Source organism: Tinamus guttatus, unplaced genomic scaffold, assembly GCF_059628265.1.
Source record: "Tinamus guttatus ecotype Peru unplaced genomic scaffold, ASM5962826v1 Tinamus_guttatus_pri_ptg000459l, whole genome shotgun sequence".
NCBI lineage: Eukaryota > Metazoa > Chordata > Aves > Tinamiformes > Tinamidae > Tinamus > Tinamus guttatus.
In genome coordinates, this window is record NW_028288993.1 from 4104828 (window position 1) to 4128059 (window position 23232).

At 36.1% G+C, this 23232-nt stretch overlaps 2 protein-coding genes and 1 long non-coding RNA gene across 4 annotated transcripts in view; 2 read left to right on the plus strand and 1 right to left on the minus strand.

Moving 5' to 3' along the window:
• Positions 1–23232, minus strand: part of PI4KA (phosphatidylinositol 4-kinase alpha) — a 51307-nt gene that overhangs the window by 25124 nt on the left and 2951 nt on the right. The window contains exons 3-19 of one of the 2 annotated variants that reach the window (XM_088532336.1): positions 22467–22560; positions 21866–21954; positions 21298–21370; positions 20713–20972; positions 20373–20439; positions 19399–19547; positions 18836–18901; positions 17906–18002; positions 17510–17701; positions 17064–17164; positions 16596–16725; positions 15429–15561; positions 14607–14702; positions 13714–13897; positions 12869–12972; positions 12191–12359; positions 11655–11705 (exon numbers count right to left, since the gene is read on the minus strand). In XM_088532336.1, coding sequence (XP_088388462.1) covers positions 11655–11705; positions 12191–12359; positions 12869–12972; positions 13714–13897; positions 14607–14702; positions 15429–15561; positions 16596–16725; positions 17064–17164; positions 17510–17701; positions 17906–18002; positions 18836–18901; positions 19399–19547; positions 20373–20439; positions 20713–20972; positions 21298–21370; positions 21866–21954; positions 22467–22560 — 2055 coding nt within the window. The remainder of the gene's footprint in view (positions 1–11654; positions 11706–12190; positions 12360–12868; positions 12973–13713; positions 13898–14606; positions 14703–15428; positions 15562–16595; positions 16726–17063; positions 17165–17509; positions 17702–17905; positions 18003–18835; positions 18902–19398; positions 19548–20372; positions 20440–20712; positions 20973–21297; positions 21371–21865; positions 21955–22466; positions 22561–23232) is intronic. The other variant, XM_088532337.1, reaches the window with a different exon arrangement.
• On the plus strand, positions 884–8785 carry SERPIND1 (serpin family D member 1). Its single transcript, XM_010220695.2, has 5 exons — positions 884–1124; positions 3038–3909; positions 6575–6848; positions 7787–7931; positions 8338–8785. The coding sequence occupies exons 2-5, from the start codon at positions 3054–3056 to the stop codon at positions 8527–8529; spliced, it is 1467 nt and encodes a 488-aa protein (XP_010218997.2). The 5' UTR covers positions 884–1124; positions 3038–3053; the 3' UTR covers positions 8530–8785.
• On the plus strand, positions 18165–18936 carry LOC148593092 (uncharacterized). The gene is made up of 2 exons (XR_015913812.1): positions 18165–18258; positions 18799–18936. It is a non-coding gene; the product is annotated as an uncharacterized LOC148593092 (long non-coding RNA).

Below are 23232 nucleotides of genomic sequence, written 5' to 3' on the forward strand. Positions count from 1 at the left end.
TGCTGGGAGTATACAGTAACTTAATTCAATGCTAGTGAATCAGTAACTTAATTTACTATGACTTCCAAAGGCAAAATTGTAATCTAATTTTTAATAACAGGCTAACAGACTTTAGTTATTCTAAACTAACATTACATTGCTAACATCATTCTGAAGAAAAATGTATTTGGTTAGAATACTTAAATGATAATATTTGAAATAAGTGAAGCAAAAAAAAAAAAAAAACAAAAAAAAAACAAAAAAAACCCACTTGGTTTTACATAGGAATATACCATTTTGACGCCGTAACCTCTAAAGAGGACATAGTATCAGCATACAAAACTGTGCAGAGGAAGAGATCACTGCATCCTTTAAGCTGTGAGCTGAAGACAATACCATGCAGCTTTGTTCCCATACAAATGAACTCAAAACCAAAAAGAAATATTAGTCTAAGCATTTTTGGTTGCTATTGTTTATTGGCTTTGCAGAAATATGTTGAGGCACCATTTGGGGATCATTTATTCTTTGCACCCACGCACACAATGACATCAGTTCCAGAGAATTTACTGTCTAAACTGGCAAGTAAGAGAACATAATTTTTTTAACACATTTAAAGATGACACTTTTTATACAAACAGCCACTAGCACCAGAGCAGATTTTCTACTCCCAGTCAATATGATATGTAATTTTATATAAATTTATTAAAAAATTCTAACACAGCGGTTCTAAAAGTGTTAGAAGCACATGCTGTGTTTAAAAAGTAAAAGAAAAGACTCATCGAGAGCTTTATCCAATTTGATTGAATATGATTAATTGAAGCTTAAATGAAGCTTGACTTTGAAACATTACATGCACACCAATTTTTGCTCAAAGGCAATTTTTTTTTGTTTTGGGGGCTTTTTTTTGTTTTTCAAAAGCAAGCAAGTACCTGCAAAGCCATAGAAGTTGCTCAATAAACAACATACAATTGAACACAGATCACTATGCAAGAGAGGGATTTTGGCTGACAAAGCGAGTTAGTGTTTGGTTTCGAGCATGTTTGCTTTGGAGATACACAAAAACGAGCGTCAAAGTTCAACCTTAAACTCTTCCATTCCTCTTACATGAGCTATTCAACACATCCTTTCCGTACAGTGGCTTCAAGGTAAGCTTCTTTATTTTAATTAGATCTGACACAAAGACAAATATTGCAGTGGTGTGTCGGCGGGAGGGAATGTTTTGCCTATATAAATGCAACTAACAACAAACTTTTTTGAATATGAGAATGTAAACTTGGGAAGTACAGAAAACGCTGCAGGGCAAAGCAGAAAACACTCACTCATCAAGAGTTACTGCCCAGAGTTGCTTAGTCCTGAGGGCTTTATTTCTGAGGGTGGGGAAAGACAAAAAATCAATTTATAAAGATGCAAGAAAAATATTGAAGCCCTTCAGGCACAATGAAGGACTTCTAAAGTCCTTTTCCCTCTAAAAGGCAGCTGCTAGTGATTCTTCCATTACAAAAAAATATATATATATGCACACACACGTATACACATATATATACCCACACGCAAACATATATATACATATGATACGGAATAATCACCTTAAATGGTTTTAAGATTGCAGGTTCAATGGGGTAAAATTAATAGATTAAGTTTTTTGCTTCATTACTTCAGTCCTGCCACAGCATGTTTGGAAGTATTTGTCCTTCCATGTTGGCTTTATTCACAGGCAAATGTATCTATGCATTTCATGCCTTTAACACAGCTCTTCACACGCTTTGCTCGTTTTCAAACCATTTATATCAATGCTTTTAATAAGATTTTTGTATTGAGAGTATTCAATGTTTTTTCCTAGATCATACTGTAGATTATACTGTTTGCTTTTTTACTCAGAATAAATACTATTGCAGAAACTGAGTTTATGAAGGCATCACGTATCTTTCTAAAAAAGCAATTTGTCAGAAATCAGAAGTCTGGCAGTCAGACAACCATTTTACAGTTTCAATTAGATACAGAATTATTACATTTAAATGTTTTGGTCTTTCTTTGACTATCATATGAAGGAATTGCACTTTTTGTATCTTTTTAAGGCCACTGATTATTGCAATCCATGATTACAGTGAAAAGTCTCTCAGACTTGCTCTGGCTCCAGTGTTCTAGGAGGACTGATTCATCCTCTTCACATAACACACATCTAAGGCGTAGTTCTTGGCTTCAAAAATCACAGAATGCTACTGCCCAATACTCAATAGACAAACAGACGATGTTTTTCTTTGTCATTAAATAGAACCTTTTTTCCATTCTCAAACAAAATAACTGGGGTTAGAAGTCTAGCATGAGAGCAACATTAACCCCGAGCAGCCCTACAGAGAGGGAACGCGGGCAGACACCACGCAGAGCCGGGAACACGTTCAGGGGACAGCACGGACGACAGAAGCCGGCACAGGAGCAGCACCCAGGCCACGCGGGGCCGCCAGCGCCACCAAGGCCCCTAAGTAAAAAAGCACATTTTCCTCCAGGCTTGTTGCTACCTGCCAGGATCTCATTTACTCCACCCAATTGCAGCTTTCTCATGAGCTCCACTATTTTCTGGAGCGAGGCAAAATATATTTTTCAAATTATTCTACATATCCCAGCTTTCCGATATGCATCTTTAACGAATTCCTGGTCCCTCCCCCTCCCAAGCTCAAACCCTTGAAGCTATCTTCATGTCTACTCATCAATATACACTAGTTGCACAGTCAGTATACATTTTAAAGTGTTACTGGTTTCTAAATCAACAGTCCTAGATATCTAAGTAAACTGTTTGTTGCTGCTTGACTGTCAGTAACTACTTCTCCTTCGGCAAGAGGTCAACAGATCATTTGGCAGACTTGAGACATTGCATAAGCAAAAATGTTTTAGCAGAAAAACTAATTAAGTTCTGTACCAATAAAGCACTGTCAAATAAGATAACTACAAAATTTACCATTTGACGGAATTCAAAATAAACGTGAAATTTTCACTTAGGAAATGGGCAACTGTGAAGTGTAATTACCATACACCTTCTCAACTATGTTATGCTTTCTTCCAGCTTTTAATCTCCCAGGATGAGGCTCCTATTTCATTTATTTGCCCTTGCTCTCTTTATAACCTCCACCTTTTGTGGAATCAAGGACTTCAGTGAGCATTTTGAAAGCCTTAAAGATGCACATCAACATGACAATGGGACCTATGATATGCAAAACCTTCCTGTGGAGTTCCACAAAGAAAACACTATTACTAATGATCTGATTCCTGAAGAGGAGGAAGAAGAGGACTACTTAGATTTTGAAAAAATACTGGGTGAAGATGACTATGGTGACATTATTGATGCTGGTCCATACATGATTTCTGAAATTCAGCAAGGAAATATTCTTGAACTTTTCCAAGGAAAAACTAGGATCCAGCGCCTTAATATCCTGAACGCAAACTTTGGCTTCAACCTATACCGAAGCGTGGCAGACAAAGCCAACTCTTCAGATAATATTCTGATGGCTCCTGTTGGTATTTCCACAGCAATGGCTATGCTTTCCCTGGGACTGAAGGGTCACACTCACCAGGAAGTATTATCTGTGCTTGGCTTTGAAGACTTCATTAATGCCAGCACCAAGTATGAGCTCACGACTGTTCACAACCTCTTCCGCAAACTCACTCATCGGCTTTTCAGGCGCAACTTCGGTTATACGCTGAGGTCTGTCAATGATCTTTATGTTCAGAAGGACTTCTCTATTCTGAATGATTTCAAAAACAATATGAAAACATACTACTTTGCTGATGCTCAACCAGCTGACTTTTCAGATCCTAACTTCATAACTAAAACCAATGAACGGATCTTGAAGCTGACCAAAGGATTAATAAAGGAAGCCCTTGTGAATGTAAACCCCACAACACTGATGATGATTCTTAACTGTCTTTATTTTAAAGGTAAAAATCTTTTATTTCAATTTTTAGCAGTGGCTTATCTCAGGCTGCAGTGAACTGCATACTTCATTAGAAATCCAAGACTGAACTTAGCTCTAGTCTACAGCTCAAAAGCTGAGAAGAATCTGCATTAAGTCTATATTTTGCATGTTTCTCAAGCACTTTCATGTTCCAGTTGTGCCCTGAAGTTACACTGGGTACTGCATATAAACAGCAAACATGTATTACAATCAAAACTTATACTACAAAAGACAGAAAGACAGAATACAAAATAGTCTCAGATAACAAGCTTTGAAAAAGTCCATTGGATAGTGAAGATGTTATTTTTACATATGAGTCTATGTTACTAGTTAGATTTACTCCTCTTTCAGGTTATCAGCTTCAATGAAACTGTGTTAGTCGATTTCTACTAAAGTACATAACATTTCTGAAGTACCCAGGATTCAAAGAGATAATCAGCTTCAAAGAATTTCAGCTTTAAGCATGCAATATTATATGATCAGAATGTGATTCTTGTGAACAGGCCAATTCAGTGGACTAAATGAACTAACCAAAACAGTCCTCCACTAAAACTAAAAACAAACGTATTCATACCTTGAAATATTTTGGTAAATTCAGTACAGGCTGCCAACATGGGCTCCTACATATTCCATTATAGATTGAACAGTTAAAGAGGCTAGGGATAAAGACTGTACAACATATTCCTATTATAATTCCTTATTTTCAATTTATTTATGTTTAAATTAATAATCTGCAGTGAGATTAGCTACACAGATGCCCAGAACCACACAAGATACTGAGCAAGGACACACTTCCCAAATATTGTACGATCTAAGACTCCATTTTGTGAGAAATAGGATAGCAGAGGCACTAGAAGCTGTTCAGTGTTGGGTAGGAAACAGTCTTTCTCCAACTGAAATACAACTGTGGCCAGTTTATCTCCAGCTGAGATCCACCTCCTTCATCTCCCAAATGTTTGTATATTAGCTTCCTATCACCACATATCAGATGGTTACTTTAGTCATGGTAGATCATGGCAACTTCTAATAACTGGCAAGTATTCCCAGGTCCAAAATTACTCTTCAGAGATCCTAGTCCTGAATACAAAAGCTAAGTCAATGAGTGCAGATAACTTCTACCATTGCGGAAGGATCCAAAAGACATCATGCCAGGCAGATTCAAAACAGACAGTCACTAAAGTTTGTGAATCACAAACTGGCTACAGCTAAACCCAGATGATCACAGGACACCTGCTGGATATCAGTGTTTTATCCCGAGGCACATGAACACTTGCCAAAGCCAAGAGAAGTTCCTCAGCTCCTCACTGTCACTAATAAGAGTTGAGAAACTTCTCCCATTAGGCGACGACAGTGCTGATGAACCTCCCGTGGCCAACAGCTCCTTCAGGCAATTAGCTAGCTGGAGTCCTCACACTTCTGAATTTCGGTCCCTGCAAAACAGCCAGATGTTGTTTTTCCCTAATAGGTAAGGCAACTTGCTCAGGCATGGCACAATTCATTTTATATTCCATTCCCTTTAAAGTACTAACTACAGTCTGATCACTTCTCGAATTGTTTCCTCTCAGTCTGACATATCAGGAAACTGTTAGAATGCAAATCAGACCAGAGGCTTTTTTTTTTTTCCTCTTTTTCCATTATCTTACAGTCAGTTGGGCACAGTCCAATTAAGGATCTTAGAATCCCTTACAACCGTTTTTTAAAAGGAACTAATTAAGATTAAATTTGTGTTTCTTCACACAGTCACATCCAAATTCCCCATGTATTTGCTTGCCAACAGTGATCTAAAATCCAGAGTTCTAACAGGAAATACCAATAGCCTTATGTCCACTATAAAATTCTAACTCTGTCTACTGATTAAGGAATAATGTTTTTTCCAGAGCCAGTTTTGTAGAAAGTTTTAGCAACATTTAAAAAAAAGAAAAAGAAAAAAAAACACTCCTTTTACATAGTCCATAAACATCTGAGATAATTTCCAATGAATCCCCAGATAGCATGATTCAAGTCCTGATGGAAAAGCCTTCTGGCCTGTAAAAGGAGTGAGCTTTAAAGGAGTGAGCTTTAATTCCTTGGGCATAATCTGTTAGATGATAAACTCTCTCAGGTTATGTGGAAATCAAATCAAGACGTTCAGAAAACTAAGTAGTCAACGTCCAAAACTCTTCAGGATGTCTTAACATGAAACATTAATTTGCTCAAATGATCTAAGTCAAGGTAAAGTCTTCAGTATTTTACCTTTTAAAACAGTTGAAAAAAAGGAAGAAAATGTTACTTAGCTTGATGCAATAATAACACATTTCAAACAGAACATTTCAGTAACGATTTCAGCTCTCATATGCTCATTAAAAATATCTGTCAGTTGTTGTTACATAAAAGATCTGCTAGATGTTTTGCATGTTTAAACTCCAATTTCTACATTCCCTCTAGAGAGCTAGTACACAAACCCATTCATATGTCCAATCTGTGTTTACCTACTTATGTAATAATTTAGAGCATTAAAATCATACAAACACTACATTCACCTTATTTAGGCTAGTAAAAATTAATCTACTACAGTATTTTCAAATTCATAAGCTCTTATTCTGGAAATATTTTTTTAAAACAAGCTTCTTTGGGCTTTTTGCTTAATTGTCTTCTGTTTCTGTTAACAGGAACATGGGAAAATAAGTTTCCAGTGGAAATGACAGTCAAGAGAAGTTTCCGACTGAATGAAAAGCAAACCATCAAGGTTCCCATGATGCAGACTAAAGGGAACTTCCTAGCTGCTGCAGACCCCGAGCTAGACTGCGGCGTGATCCAGCTCCCCTTCGTAGGGAACATCAGTATGCTCATCGTACTTCCACACAAGCTCTCTGGCATGAAAGCCCTGGAAAAGCAAATAACCCCTCAAGTGGTTGAAAAATGGCAGAGCAGCATGACTAACAGGTATATGCTGAAAAGTTAGCCTTAATGTACTGTCTTAATGAGACTGGCATGGGCAAGTAAATAGCACAAAGGATAACAGAGGGTATTTTGAATAAAAAACATTAACTAGCTCTAACCAAAAATAATAAAAAGATAGATATACTGAACTAAGTATCAGGACCAAAGATCTCCCAGTAAGAGGGCATCACCAGCGAGGTCATCATCTCACTGAACACCAATGAGAAATCAAAGGAGGTGAAGGTGGAAGTTTCTAACGAAGTCCTACTGGTCCTGCTATTAAGTATTTAATAAGGAGGATTAAAAAAAAAAAAACTTACTGATAAAATTTGCAAAGAAAAAAAAGATACCAGTATGACAACAACAGGTTATTTCTGCAGAACAATCTGTACCATATGGTAAGCAGCCTATGCTCACATTAACAATACGCACATCAACACATCTGAAATGTGAGGTTGTACATTCAGGAACTAACTATGCAGACTACAACTATGGGAAAGAGAAAAATATATATATGGCTTCTATTATGGAAGATGTCACACTAGATAGTGTCTGTCCTCTGACTTTAAGAGAGATAAAAAGAGATGATTTGAGGAGACAACTTATTTCTACTGCATAGAAATCACAAATCTGAGATTCAATACTCCTGAAAAATCTGACAGTTCAACACTTATTACAGGTACCTGTAACTATGCACTTGAAATACTCAGGGCCCTATATCCTGTAGTGACAACTAAAGCATGGCCACTGTTACACTGACAAACTAACAGTCTGGGGAGGGGACTTAAAACTAACGTTGCCCAAGTTTTGAATGTGAAAATACAGTACAAATTATGGTGTATTCCCTAGTCCTGTTTTGTGAAAGTGTTAGAAAACATGAACCAAAGGAATAATGCAAATACGTGTTTTCCCCAATGATTTTTTTTTTTATTTTTTGCTAGAACAAGAGAAGTAGTTCTGCCTAAATTTAAGCTGGAGAAGAGCTATGACTTGATTGGTTTTCTGAGATCCATGGGAGTAGAAGAACTGTTTAATGAAAAAGGCAACTATTCCGGTATATCAAATGAAAAAGTCACCATCAACAGGGTACTTGCTCTTTTTCTGTTTTCATTCCTTTACTGATTAAAATATATCAGTTGAAAACAAGGCAACAGAGTAACAATAATTCGCAGTTTAGTAAGTTAAAATAATGTATCACCCTGCCATTCCTGGAGAACATAGGAAGCATAAGGGTGTGTCTGTATTTTCTTGTACTCTGATTATATAATGGGGATTATGTTTAATTGAATGTTAGAAGCACTGTGGTCACTCAGCCAGGAACAGGCCTCTTCAAAAACCAAACCAAAAAGATTGTGGCTGCACAGGAGCAACCAGCAAAACTGTCACAAGGCAGCCAAACGCAGGGCAGGGAAGAGGGAATGCTGTGAGACCATGATTTTGAGTACACTGAAGAGACCCTTATTTCTTTTTTGTTTCCTTTCTCTCCCCACAGTTCAATCACCAAGGCACAATCACTGTGAACGAGGAGGGCACGGAGGCTGTAGCAGTAACCAACGTGGGGTTCATGCCTCTCTCTACCCAGATTCGCTTTACGGTCGATCGTCCCTTTTTGTTTCTGATCTATGAACATCGTACCAGCTGCCTCCTGTTCATGGGTAGAGTTGCCAATCCCGCCAAGTCCTAAAAGTGGAGATCTCCAGCACGTTTTTATATGCAGGCTGTATGATTACACATTAATATAGCAATATCGTAAAGGCAACTTTATTGTCCTATTACTTATTACAATCGCCACTGCTATCAAAACAAAATGTTCTATCTGCAGATAGTTACATAAGAATGGACTCGTAGCAGTAAGTGATTTGACTGCAATTTAGAATGGTTAGTGCCATGTACTGATAGAAGTGTATTAAAAAAAAATCACAAAGTAATTTACACTTTGTGTTCTACTTCTGTGTATAAAATGTAATCAATAAAACATTTAGACTATCTGGATGCTTGAAGTTTAGCTCTAAATTTGTGCTAGGGTGTCTCTTTATAGGAAATAGAAATAAGGAATTCCTGAATACCTGACTGCTTTAAGCCTCTGCTGGGTATTTTACATAATCAAACTTGAAAAATGATGGCTGTCTACATTCTTGCATAACGCTCAGCAGATCTATATGGACTAGTGGTCAAACACAAGGAGATAAAATGTCTTGCAGGAATGAGAGACTCATGGATCCTCTGCTTAACTTCAATGATTTCCAATCAGTGAATATCACAGAGGAACAATGTTTGCAATACAGTTCTCTGCTCTTCATTGGTACAAGCAATATCAGAGTTAGACCAAACGGGTAAATTAAAGACTCTCAAAAAACCTTTTATATGGAATAAATGCTCATTTCACCAGTTCTCTATCACCTATTCCTCTCTACCAAAAGTGATTTCTGGCAACTTCAACTCATGTTAGGGGTTCACATACAAAATCTTGGAAAATCTTGCAAGGCTTACCCTAAAGACTACAGGCTTCGAGTCATTTGGGTAACTACGCACACCACACACATTCATTTCACATTTGAAAAAGTGAATATCTATCTAGGTTCTAGAGCACAGAGAAAGAGTTACATACAAGTTATTAAAATGAATGAACATAGTAATTTCTCATACCTTCTATTGCATCACACATTTTAAAACATGTGCCTAACAATCTACTAATTTTTAACAAATTGTAGCATCAAATACTACATCCATCTGTACTGCATACACTAAATGTATTCATATTTTCAATTTGTTTCATGTTACCAAAAATATGCAAAATGAGCTATCAACCAACAGTTATTTAAGAATCAGAAAGATTTTTAAAAGTTGTTTTCCAATACTGAGTTTAATTTTGATTTTACTTGCTACCATTTTTCATTTTACAGCTATTGCAATTATTTGCCCCAGAGAGACAAAGCTTTTTTTAACCTGACAGCAAATGAAACACCCAAACAGAACGGTGAAGAGCAAATATCAAATAATAAACTCCGATGTTCACTTTACTCCTGTCTTACACTGTGCTTACTCTTAAGATCGTAAGGTAAAAAAAAACTATATTCAGTACTGAACCATTAACATTCATATACACATTTTATTGTTTTATCTATATTCAAAAATAAAGCCTATTCAAAAGATTAATTCCTCACGCTCATGAATTTGATTAGTTTATCAAAGATTAAATAAGCTGGAACACCTGAAATTCAGTATTTTTGAGACATAGGTAACAGGAGATATAAGAGAAAGACATCAAGCAGAAAAACAAATCAGCTACTGCTGAAAACTCATGATCTTCATACATTGTGCAAAGAAGTCAAATATTTGCTTCAACCACCATAATGTAACCATTAACTCTAGTTTCAGATTCTGGCACTGACTCCATTTAAAGGTCACACTGGTTAAGAAAAATGGAGTTAGTACCAGCTACTCCAAACAAATATAACATCAATAGAAAATTTAAACAAAAAAGCATTTTCTTACATCAAGTCTCTAACAAATAGTATTTATATATATATATATATATATATATATATATATATATATATATATATATGCAGGTGTTGGCTGGGCTTTCACTGGAGTCAGTGCTGTTGTGAGCACTGCCTTCCCTAACAGAGGGGAAATGCTGCCACTACGCAGTGTCCCTCAGAACAGGGCTAAGCGGTTCATTCACAGCCTGAATAGCTATGGAATAGCAGCAATCCAGGATGCTAGAGCTAGGATGTGGCCCTTGCAAGCACTGGGCCACAGAGCTTATGCTTGGACATTGATGGAAGGGATGGGGAAAGGTAAGAAGCAGTACTTTGATCTTTAACTGGCACTACAAAATTAAAGGTGAGATTTTTAAGCTACACTCTCTGAAAAATTCAGTACAAAAGTTTATGAGGTCAGAGTGCAAAGTAAATGAATCTTCCTACTTGTTAAAGGATGTGCAATGTCAATAAGCTATAAATAGGCATGCTGAGTGCAAGTATTTAACACATACTCCCTTTTTGTCTTACTAGCTGTAAAGAAAACATCCCAAAGAATTCAAATACAAGAGGAGCGAAAATGACCTGATGTTTTTTTGTCTTCCAGTAAGTTTGTCTATGGATCTTTTATGGTTGGTTTGTTTTTTGTAAAAGCTCCAAGATCTTAGCAGTCCTGCCGACTTTGAAACCCAGTTTGGACATACCAAATTTTCTGCTGGAAATCTAGAAAAAGTTGCACACCAGTTCCTCGCTGGATTAGTAGTTTTATTTATTAATTCAAAAATTTTTGCCCTGAAAATATTGTCAACTGAGATCAAAAGACAGACATACATCAAAATAAATCAGTCTGGAATGGCCATCAGTAACCTTACACATTTCCTAAAATGCTTTTAACACAAAAGTCGATGCCAGTTTCAAATGATAGAGAGTAGTTTCTCCCCTTCCTTCCTCCTCCATTTCAATGATTCATCTTTTTTTTTCCCCCTTCACTGTGCTGCCAACCTAGAATTTATTTTTAACTCTGTTTCCATTAACTTTTGTTTTCCAGTTTTCTCCTCATGCCATTTTTTCCAGATATATGCTGCTTATTACATTGCAAACCAATCACTATTCAGAAATATATCCCCTGTGGTATTATTTAGCTCACGAATCTTTTGAATTCACAACTAGCAACAAATTAACTCTGAAACACAAAAGACCAATTATTTTTAAAGATACGCCATACTAAAACCTTATTCAAACCATTTGCCTTTGCAATAGCACTGATATTTAATACATTAGAGAAATTCCTCTATTTGCAGCTACACAAACACTGGATACTCACCACAGCAATAACAGGAATAAGCACACCCAGGTTCCCTGCACTACTTGAAGCCTGGAAAAAAAATGAGAAGCTTCATCAAAACATCTACAAAAGCTTTTCTGAAATATTTACTATATATTTCAAGCATCAAATTCCTATTCCCTGTGCCAACTAAACTATATCTAGCCAATTATAGACCTGAGTTCTGACAACTCTGACAACAAAAAAGGGAGAAATAAAATTGGTTTTGTTTGTTTCCAAATACTGCAAATATTCCAAACTGATTTTCAAAACAGATGGGAACTGGGTCTATGCAGGGTCTTTCTTACTTTAACTCTTCTTGAAGATGAATCAATCCAGTCTTCAGAATACCTTTTCTAACCTCTTATTCTATGCTGAGTAAAGAGTGTTCTAGGAAAAACTATCAGAATCTTCAAAATAAAGAAACACTGCCTCCTAGCTCAAATCCAGGCTAAATCTACCACACAGAGCAAGTTTGTCTGACCATCTACATCAATACAAAGCTGCATGGAATTAAGTATCTGCAAGTATCTTACCTTCAATGCTGGTCCTTTTTCACTTGCTCTCTCACTAGCTCTCTTTCCTTCTAGTCCAAGCTGAACAAACAATTCCAGCAAGTTCATTAATAGCTCATCCACGAGGTGCTCTCCTTGAATGTTAGCAGCTATGTTAGCTAGGGCATTAATGACTGCTAAGGAGCAGTGTCTGAGAAGAAAGGAAAGGTATGAACAAGCAGCCCCTCAGTATGAGGTGTTATATTTTCAGTGCCTTATTAGTAGTAACAGGAATATAACTATAATATATACTGGAATGCATACTTCTATATCAAGGATTAATTTTTTTACGGTTTGTGTTTAACTCTTAAAAAGTACTAGGACCATTTAAAAAAAAGCTTCATTATGTTTTATAGGCTAATAGATTAATTACTACAGTTATAGATAACAAATCCATGACAACTATCATGTAAGCATCATCAACTATATATCTTTACAGAAAAAAAATCACTACTTTTGGTGAAAAAGGTTTTTAAGAATCTGTGCCTTATTTTTAAATCTGTTATTATTTTAAAAACAATATACTAATTTTCAATATAAAAAAATGTTATTTGCAACCTCATTGTAAAACATGTACTGAAAGAAATGAAAATCCACAGCTTAGCATGAAGGAAATTTACTATAGCATCCATACAATTAAGAGAGACAGCCAAGTGTTACCTGTATCCATGATCCTTATAATCTTTCGTGGCAGAGTAAACAACAGAGCTTGCTTTAACACTGATCTGCTGAAACAGATTCCACACTTCCTGGTAAATATATTGCTGAAAGAAAACAAATTACAAAGTAGAGCTTATTGAATACAATATCTCTGCAGAATGATCCTGTAAAAGTACAGTTTACACATTATCATGCTCTTCAAATAGATGTCCACTTAACAGCTCGAGCAATAGCTTCAGCTTCCATAAACAACACAGTGGAATACTTCCATTAATGCTTTTAATTGCTCAAATGTGACAAAACATATCCAGTTTTTAACTCTGTCTTCTCAATAGAATATTTTTTTGAGGTCTCAGTTCTACTAGTTCTTAATCACTCACTTTGAAGCATGAACTACTTCTGCAAAAAGTCAGTCAATTAATCCTTGCATCATTGAATAAGGCAATCTGTATCTTTAATGACTTGGGACAGGTCTGTAAGTCTTGGGAATTTACTTACTGATTTAAAAAAAATAATATCCATCTATTTTGGATATAGGCAAACTTATAAATTATTAAATACTTTCTGAAGACATTAACACTGAGGGTTTTATTTTTAACTTGGATGCTTTTACAGGAATTAATTTTGTGGGGCAGCATTTTTACACATTATGAATTAGTTTTTTTTTCTGATGCCACTGAGACAAAAGCATTGTGCAAAAGCATATATAGAGAGGGAAATAAGAGGAACCAAGAGGAAAAAAAAAGAAAATAGAAGAAAGAAAAGAAAATTGAGCTTCTAAAATATAAATTTTTCCCCTTTCACCAAAGAGGAACTGTGGCTTTCTTGTACAGTTTTTTCCTTACATTTCCAGTGATAACTAAGCAGCCCAGCTGGTCAATGATGAGTACATCAAGAGGAGAAGGAGGCTGACAGAATTTCTGCTGTAAGATCTGCAGGATGGGTTCCATCACTTTTGGGGTGTCCCTAAGTGCCACTGCAATGTGTCCTAAAGCACGAATGGTGTGGTCCGGAATCAAATGAGCTTCCCTATTAAAAAACAAACAAAATGAACCAAAACCATACACGTGATTGCTTAACAGAAAGTAGCAAGAGCTGCAGGTATAGTCACACCACATGTAAGAAACAATCCATATTCTAAACTTAAATATCACTAGCAACTTTATTATCACTCCTCCCCACACCCACCTGCCTCACACAGTAACATTAGAGATGCACTTGCACAGGTCTGCTTTGCAAAATAACTCAAACGCACTACGAGGAGACCCACACTGCTCTGCAAACCAACTATTCTAGAAATACCAGTAGAAAGGGGTAAAAGTGATCTGGAAAACATTGTAACACGACAATCAAAGAAGCTATTTTAGGATCTTCCCTTGGAAATTTGTTGGTTAGTAAGAGCTTACAAACAGAAGCAGGTCGGGCTCCACAGCGACAACAAGCTATATCAAGCCACAAAAGTATGAAAGACCCAGCAGAGAATCTCATTCAAACCAGGGCTAGAAACAGGCTAGCGTTCACCACAGATTTGATGATTTTATCAGACAGAATACATCTCAGTATCAAAATAAGAGCTCAGATGTGCAAATATTTGCATGGAAAATTCTTTATCCTCAAGCACAAGCTCACTATTCTCAGTGACATTTCACCCTAAAATAATGCTGCGAGTCCTTATGCCCTAGAATGAGCTTGGGTTCACTAAGAGAATGAAAATTTGACTTCATGTCTAACAACTTACTTGTCACTCTCCTGCGAGATGTAGAGACGGTTAGACAAACTAGCAAGAAAGGCCTCGACAATCACTGGGTCTATAGTCAAACCAGCTTTCAAGCACCTGGAAGAAAAATGAACGGAAAACTTACTGGAACGGCCAGTGAAAATGCAAGAATTAAACATTATGTTTTTTACTATTGTAAATGGCAGAAAGAAGAATGCACACTAAGCTTTAGGAGAGACGTTTATACGAAAATATAGTCAAAAGTAGAGTGCCTAGGTAGGCTGATGAAGGATGAGCAAATAACGCTCAGCAAGTTTAATGTGTCAGCTGCCAAAGACTACAGTCAGGAATCTCTACTGGTGCTTTCTCCAGCAACAGTAAAGATGAGGATATGCAAAAAATGTAATTTTAGAATCCTCTGTATTAGAAACCTTAACTCCTCATCTCTAGTCAGCAATTATTTGTCTTCCCCACAGCTCTGAACAGCTGTCTGGAAGGGTAGAATACTCATTACACTGACTACATTGGAGTGCATACCAGTCCTACTACAGGAAGCTCAACATGATAACCTGAGGAAAAACAAAAATCCCGCTATTAAAACGGTGACTAGCATGAACAAGGTACATGGGAAGCAAAACAACACAGCCAGACATGCATATTACAATCAGGACATAAACACAAGTCAAGCATTATTTGAAGGAAAACAAAGTCACAATCAAGAGGCAGAAAAGCTTTGTAGCACAAAGCAGCACCGTCTAGATGGTCACTGTGCTCTCCTGACAGGGAAACAAGAGCACATGCTCCAAAATCACAGCCTCCCCATTGCCATCACACAGCTCCTACCTGCAGATGTTGTCTATGGCAATGTCCCGAAGTTGTTCATACATGGATGGTTGACTTTTCTTGCCAGGCATCACATTAACAGTGGACTCAGAATGCTCACTGGTTACACTAATTTTGATGTCATTACCACCTACTAAGAACACAGAGAACAGACATCAGCACTTTTAAAAAGTACCTTCTCCCCCAGTTTCACCCTAAGGCAAAAGCACGTAGGCAGGGTAATACCCAGTAAATAATTGCAAAGCAATCTAATTCACAGCTCAGAGAACTGTACTGAAGAACTTTGAAACTTCATGTGTTGTCACTGCTCTCACAAGGTATCACTGCATTTATTTACTCCTAGATTGTTACCTCCAGTTCTCATCTTATCTGTTCTTATCTGTTTTACTCATTTTCTATCATTAGCAGATCTGATGAAGCAGTATGATTTGAAAGAAAAAGGTAACTGACCATAGCTAACATATATGCAGTTCTCTTTCTATAAGTAAAATACTCCAAAACTGTATTACCGCACAGTGCTTTTCAACTTTAGACTAAAGACTCAGTACACAAATATATCCCTAGGTAACACCAGCTATCTCATTGCTTCTAGACTCATTATACATATTTACTCTGGTGCAACTCCACATTACTATACAAAAGGCAAAAGAGTTTAGTTTTCCTCGCTCTGTTTTAAAATGTAGGTTACAATGTGATAAAGATTAAAAAGATGAAGACTCTTAATGTATCTGAATTTTTATGTCCTACATACTCATTTACTCCCAGTGAAAATACACAGAAAGTTCTATTGGCTGTTATTAACAGAATTATCACCAATAATTACCTACTTATGTTTTAGAACTTTTTCATATGACATGCTTCTGCCTTTTAGACAGAGGTAGTAGATTCTATAAGCCGGTCAAGTTAGGAACAGCATCTTTCATGGCAAACTGAAGTCAAAAAATGAAAATGGAATTGCTATTCAATGAGTATTGCTACTCATTTTTCCAAAATTAATATCCAACACAAAATGAACCTTAGAATGTTTATATGTTTTAGGATTTGGAAGCTGAATCACAACAACTCATCCCTATGTATATACAAGCATCTAAAAACAGAAAAAAAAACAAATAAGCTGCAACTTTATCATTAGCATATTATTTGGAATACTGCCTTTTCTTCCTTTACCTGTGTGATACTGGCTATGATACTTGTAAAGTTTCACAAGTACAGGGGAAGGTATCACAAGAAAGTCTCTCAGAGATGGATTGACAGAATGAACCACAACAGGGAAGCGCTCACACAAACGACCTAGTCCCTAAAAGGGGAGAAAAAAGAGGAATATAACATTTGGTTTGAAGTAAAAGAACAACTTCTATTTCAATTGTAAATTTATGACTTCAGAAATGAAATATTGTTTAAAAAAGCTCATCAATATTATTCTTCAAAAACAACCTGAGCTAAGAAAATTCCAAAAGCACTTCTCTATTGCAGATTTACTTTCCACGCCAGCCCTCTGAATATCGAGATGTAGAACACACTGATGTAAACCCGTAACTTTAGTAAGTGAAATAAGAAATCCTCTTCTAGGAACATGCAAAATCCCCAAAGATCCCATTCACTGATCTAATAATGTCAAATACTGTCAAGACAGACCTGCAAACAGCAAATCAGCAGTGGCAAGTGAGCAATGATGACTTTGCTAGAGGTTTTCGACTGCAGCTTTTCTGACAGCTTGATGCACAGGTTTTCCGCACCTGAACTCCAAAAATTCAATCCATTAATTAATGTTTATCAGAATTGTTATTACCCTATGAACCCTATGCTTATTTGAATCCTTAAAATAACAATGCCTAGGATTTTTATCCTAGGAATTAATAAAATAATCCCTAAAATACATGGAGAATTAATCATTCTCTCCTTATCCTACAATTCCTCAAAGATTTTAGAACTTTTTCTGGAGAGAGAGAGAGAGGAGGAGTGTTAGGAACTTAATATCTGCAATGAACAGCCATGACAAATATTATGACGCAAGCAATGAAAATACTTAAAGGTATTGCTACAAGTTTAAGCCATTCAAAGGAGACAAAAGAGCTTTTCACCTTGCTCATCTTTCACAGCCCACACCATGAGATCCACACAGGCAGCATTAGCCTGACAGCGCAGCTTTAAAGGACTCAATTCATTGTGCAGTCGATCAACATCATGAAGAATTTTCTGAAGTTCTGACTGACTGATGTTGAATTGTTCTAGCACAAAATCATGGATTTCCTTCACAAATGAGTTGGGAAGGTCTAAAGAAATAAAAGGAAAGACCATTATGCTAGAGGAAGGGAGTCAGTGCATCAGAATGACAGCAGATATAAAATCCATTGCTTTGTTATGAATGAATTGATTTCATAAAGTTTAGGCCTTATCTGAAGCAAGGCAGAAAATGCTTTGTATTCTAAGCATAATGCACAAAAAAGTCAAAAGAAAGGAAAAAAAAATCACTGTACCTTTCATATAGTACAACGTGTCTCTCAGCATTTTAAACTGAGCAACATAAAGAGGGTCACTGAATGTTTTATAATAGAGATCTGTAGTAGAACCCATCTGTAAGAGAAAAGAAACAACCCACTATCACCACTTAGTCTGTTAAATAAGATTGAGGCAATTTTTTAATTCAAAGAGTACAGAGCCATCTGACAGATGTTTAAAAAAAAAGAGAGGAGAATTCGAACCTCATTTTATTGGAACAGTAAAAAGCAGAAGTGCAGCTGTTCTCACTTAAGTTTGCATTTCAAGTAAGGCAGTACTCAAAGGAAGGGTAGAAAGGGCAGCAAGGTTGTTTTCCCACACAACTGAATATGTACTTATTCAAAGTGATGCCTCCAGTGAAACAAGACTAGCTTTATAAAATGTGATGTAACTTGATAAAACTGTTATATTATCGGAGCTAGGGAAGGTGAGAACAATAACTCATAGGCCTACAAAAACACAGATACCTGCAGTATGTCACTTCTACAAGTAAAAATCCACAGACTCTAATAAAATTGCAGAAGGAGCACATACATCAGTACCAGTGATTTCCAAGCCAGAAAAAAAAAAAAAAAAAAAAGGAATATATGTTATTTGTATGAGCACAATAATATTAGAGGAAGAGGCAACAAGGATCTTAATCTAGAGTAAAAAAGTTTTGAGCCATTTTTGGAATGTTTTATTGAGATAAAAACTATTTTTTAATGTTAGTGGAAAATATGTCCCCGTCTCCCATTTTTATACAGCACCAAAGCTAAATTTAAAAAATTGAAAGAACAGATTAAACAGGTCCTGATTATTCTTTAGAAAAAAATATATTATTTACATAGGTAAAAGACTAATAAAGGTATTTCCAAGTATTAAGACAAAGAAGTATTTACGTCATTAGAAAAGGAATTTAGACATACTTCTGCAACTTCAGCTACAACTGCATCCAAGCTCTTTAGAAGAGAATCACCGACTATTTGTTTTACCTACACAAGAGGAAAAAAAATCAGAAAAAAAATAAGGTTACTAGAATTTCTAAGTGCAACAAAAGTTACTGTACTTGGGCTTCTGCATGCAGTTGCAGAACAGCTGGCAGAGAAAGCAGACAGGGCCACTAGCCTCTGTCCACTTGCATGAATTCCCAGCAACACCTAGAACAGGATCTTATTCTCACTGAGGAAAACAATCCTCTTATTCAACAACTGACAGTACACAAGGTACCTGAGATCAAATGGTCCGCAAGACAAACGGGAAAAACTTGACAAAAGCAGTATTTGATTTTGAAACTTTTTCATATTTCATACAGGAGCTTCAGAGGAAGACTATTGAAGCATAACATTAAATATCATAGAAATCACTAAACTATACTAACCTTGAAAGATCAAACACAATCTTTTGTATGCAGAAAAGAAAATGCATTTAATTCTAGCATGGACATTGAAAACCCAATCCCACTGCAGTTTCACAGCAACCCATCACATACCATTTGCAACAGCTGGCGCAGCATTTCCAGTGGGATATTAAACTCTTTATTGTTAATGCCATTGAAAAGAGGAGAAACTGAAAAGCTAGAGCTGATTGTAGAGAAATAGTAATCAGGATCTAGTGCACTCCCATCAGGAAGGTATGAACCTGATTTAAAAAAATAAAATTAAATAAAATAAAAACAAGAAATAAAAGTTTGGGGAGACAGGGAAGGATATATAAATTTTCCTTAATGGCAATGCTTAGTCACTACTCAGACTTATTTCCAACAGAGAGGCAGTTTAACTTACAAGCCACGAGGAGGCTCAATTCAGCTAATCTGTTGGCAAACCAAAACCCAAAACCAAACACTGCAAGAATTTAACAAAAGCTTATGGTTAAGAGTTCGTTTATTAACTCAGGAGAGGTTTTCAAACCTCTCCCTTTTTGGAAAGGGTAACTGATATAACATTAGAGAATATTGTGCCTCAGTGTCTTACTGTATCATTTTCCACTTCAGCAAATTACTACATCTTACAGAATGATCTATATCAATTTTATGCTGAATGGATTAGTTGTTTTGTACCTATACCACATGTTAAAGAGCTTTTTAAATTGCATGTCCTAGTTTACAAATTTAGTTGTCCAGTGAAGCACAATATTAACCGCTATTTCTGGAAGTTACTCAGCCTAATCTTGTGAAATATTTTTGGCCTCTCAGTACTAGGCACAGCCTAGCAGCCAGGAAATCATGTCTCTAAAAGGACTGCCAGAAACAACTGAGCCTGGAAACCACTTGTGTTAGCAATAACAACTTCCTATTGTCTTCATAGTTCAAAATTTTTCAGAATTCTAGCAAGCACATGCTAGAGAATTACTATAAGAATCCTAGAGGGCAGAGAAAGATCAAAGGGTTTTTGATTCTCCACTTTTTGTAAGTCATAACAAAACAAACAAACAAAAATATCACTGTTCCTTCACAAAATAATTTACCTTCAAAGTAATGAATTGCAGATCCTCCAGGAGAGCTGGGAGGGTGAATTCCACGTTCAGGACTAACCTGAAACATTGCACAAGATATACTTATTAAAACACAAAGAAATCTTCACATATTTTATAAAGATAAACAGCTTCCAGCAAAACTAACAGGAACTGTGTACTGCTGGGTCTAACAGCCTGCTTTTAAACAAAAATAGGAAGTTAGGCAGTGATTAAAGGAAACATTAGAATGACAATTCCCATATTGCACACCCTATTTCAGGGCTGTGTTAATTCCACCAAGAACATAAAATCGTTTAATCACAAACTTCATCATAGAGCAAGTATTACAGACCTGTGAGATGCTAGATACACTGCTGGCCTTTCTCTTCAATGTTCCTTCTTGGCAGACAGTAAGTAGAGAGCTGGGAAGAATTGATCTGAAATCATTAAACGATCTTCGTCTAATTCCCTCAAGTTCTTCTGGAACTCTAAGGGAATGTGGGGAAATTTTAGGGAAAAGCTTTGAAAGAAGAGCCTCTTCTGAATTGCTGTAGCGACCAAAAGCTCGTGAAATTCCTATCAGGCAGGGCACTGCATACTTGCATAAGTACTCTGGAAAAGAAAAATAGACATAATGGTATCTTAGCAGTAACTTAAAACTTCATCTCCATTGGTAGCAATTTTTTGCTATTAATTCACCAAAGAGTGGTTCAGCAAAAACGGGAGATAAAAGCACAAAGGTATCATAAACTAATATACTTCTAGCTTCTACATTTACTAGTCAGCAACAATAAAATATTCATTAATAAAAGTCTTGGTCAAAGTAAAAAGCTTTTCACTTTTCAAAAATGATCCTGACAATTAGGAGATGTAAGAAACGTTCAGAGGCCAAGTGTTAAAGATGAAGTAAAAATATAAAGCCTTATTTGAGCAGTACCTTTATCATGCATTTGAGGGGTCTGGCACATTCCCAACAGAAACTGCATTACTTGCAGAACTGCATCCAAAATCTAAAACAGTCAAGACAGAGGTTAAAAAAAAAAGAAAAGGTAGAGTTAATACTGCCTTATATTAGGTCATTAGAATTACCCAAATAAAGCTTGCAAATAATAATTTAATGATCTCATTAAACAGATATTTTTCATGCTAGATGTTTAAAAAACACGCGGCTCTTATTTTTAACAGAGCTGAAGATTATTTACACTAAGTGATGCAAATTAGCAGAATAAATGTGCAGCAGCCCTAACTTTAATATCAAAACTTTAATTTTAAAACACTGGGCTCAGTGATTAACAGTCTTTGACCGTCGCAAGCAAAAGTAGGTTTAGGAATTCTTTTAAGTACGTGACCTACTTGTGTTAAGTAACACAAATAAAGTTATGCAAAAAGATACAAATTTTTGCACAAAAATGTAGATGTGGTTAGTCTCTTCTCTAAACATTTATCGGCCTTTCAGCATTAGAGAACTGGATACAACAACAACCCAAATTTAGAGCAACCTTTACCTGCTCCCTAAGAGATGCATCCCTATAAGCGACATCTGACAACAATGTCACCAAGCAGAAGCTGAAGTTTTCTGCAACTGGAAGCAAGCCTGTAAAATAACAGATGGAAAATTAGCCATCTTAAGCACTGTTTGAGAACACCAACTTATAAAAAGAAAATAATAATATAACAAAATTACATAATCTAAGAACTGCCTAACATGGAATATTATTTATCTGTAGATAAATATCATGCATAAGATTTAAAACTATACTCTCATCATCACTTAAGCATGAGGTGTTAAAGGAATATTTCAAATTGTTAAAAAGCTTTTCAGGCTTTCAACTAATTTTCAAAAAAACACTGAACTATTCAAACTGTATAATATCCCATGTGATACCAGAAGTATTCTTACACTCATCTTAAGAGATTTTAAGAGAGCAAGGAATTAAGTGGCTCAAGGGAAAACTAAGTATTAAAATTAAAATCAGGACATAACAAGACCAACCACCTCCCCTTGTACTATGTCCTGAACAAGCCCCAAAATTTCCACTTCCTAGCTAGTACTGCATGAGAATAATAGAAAAAACAGTTAATTTTTTTTAAAAAAGCTTGTGTTACCTCTGCCTTTCCGTGCATTGCTTTCTTCTATCCATTGGACTTTGGGAAGACCTTTCAGAAGTCGAAGGAGGTAAGGAACCACATTATCTTTGTGCTGAAGAGTAAAATATTTTATTTAAAATTGAGAAGTAGAACAATATAATCTCAAAGTATAATAGACACATGGAAAAGACAAGGGAATTCAGTTCAACTAATCATTACTATACCGGCTGCCTAAATACTGCAAAACTGATTTCAACACCAGCAAAGATTGGTCAATCCTTGAATTCATTGTTATAAATCCAATCATGTAATTTTAAGCAATAGTTCATTCCCCATAAAAGTTTAGGTTAAGTAGCATTCTGGATCCTTTTTCCTCTAATTTCTTACTGGTATACAACAAAACACACAGCAGTATCGCAAAATAACTTCAAGGTTGCTAGAAAATCAGAAGTTCCAGGACCCAACTCAGTATACAAAAACCACCCCTGGCTCTAGGCAAGGCAAGCCACAAAAAACATCCATTTAACTTCTCAGTTTCCTCATCTGCACTTTTTTTCTCACTAGATTGAATCAATACTAACTGCTGGTTTAAAAATATGTCAGGCACAAAACCAAAATGCTCTGAAACATTAATACAGTCACAGCTATTAATACAGTTACACAATATAGAGGGAAATTCAGGACTAATTCAGATCTTTGAAGCCAGGACTAAAAACATCCTTTCACGCTTCTGCAAGAAACAACACAGCTATTAGAGTTCAAAGGGAACAGAACCAACCCACAC

Coding starts and splice junctions, on each gene's coding strand:
- SERPIND1 (XM_010220695.2), top strand. CDS start 3,054: ATGAGGCTCCTATTTCATTTATTTGCCCTTGCTCTCTTTATAACCTCC. Junction 6,849..7,786: donor CAGAGCAGCATGACTAACAG/GTATATGCTGAA, acceptor ATTTTTTGCTAG/AACAAGAGAAGTAGTTCTGC. Junction 7,932..8,337: donor AAAAAGTCACCATCAACAGG/GTACTTGCTCTT, acceptor CTCTCCCCACAG/TTCAATCACCAAGGCACAAT.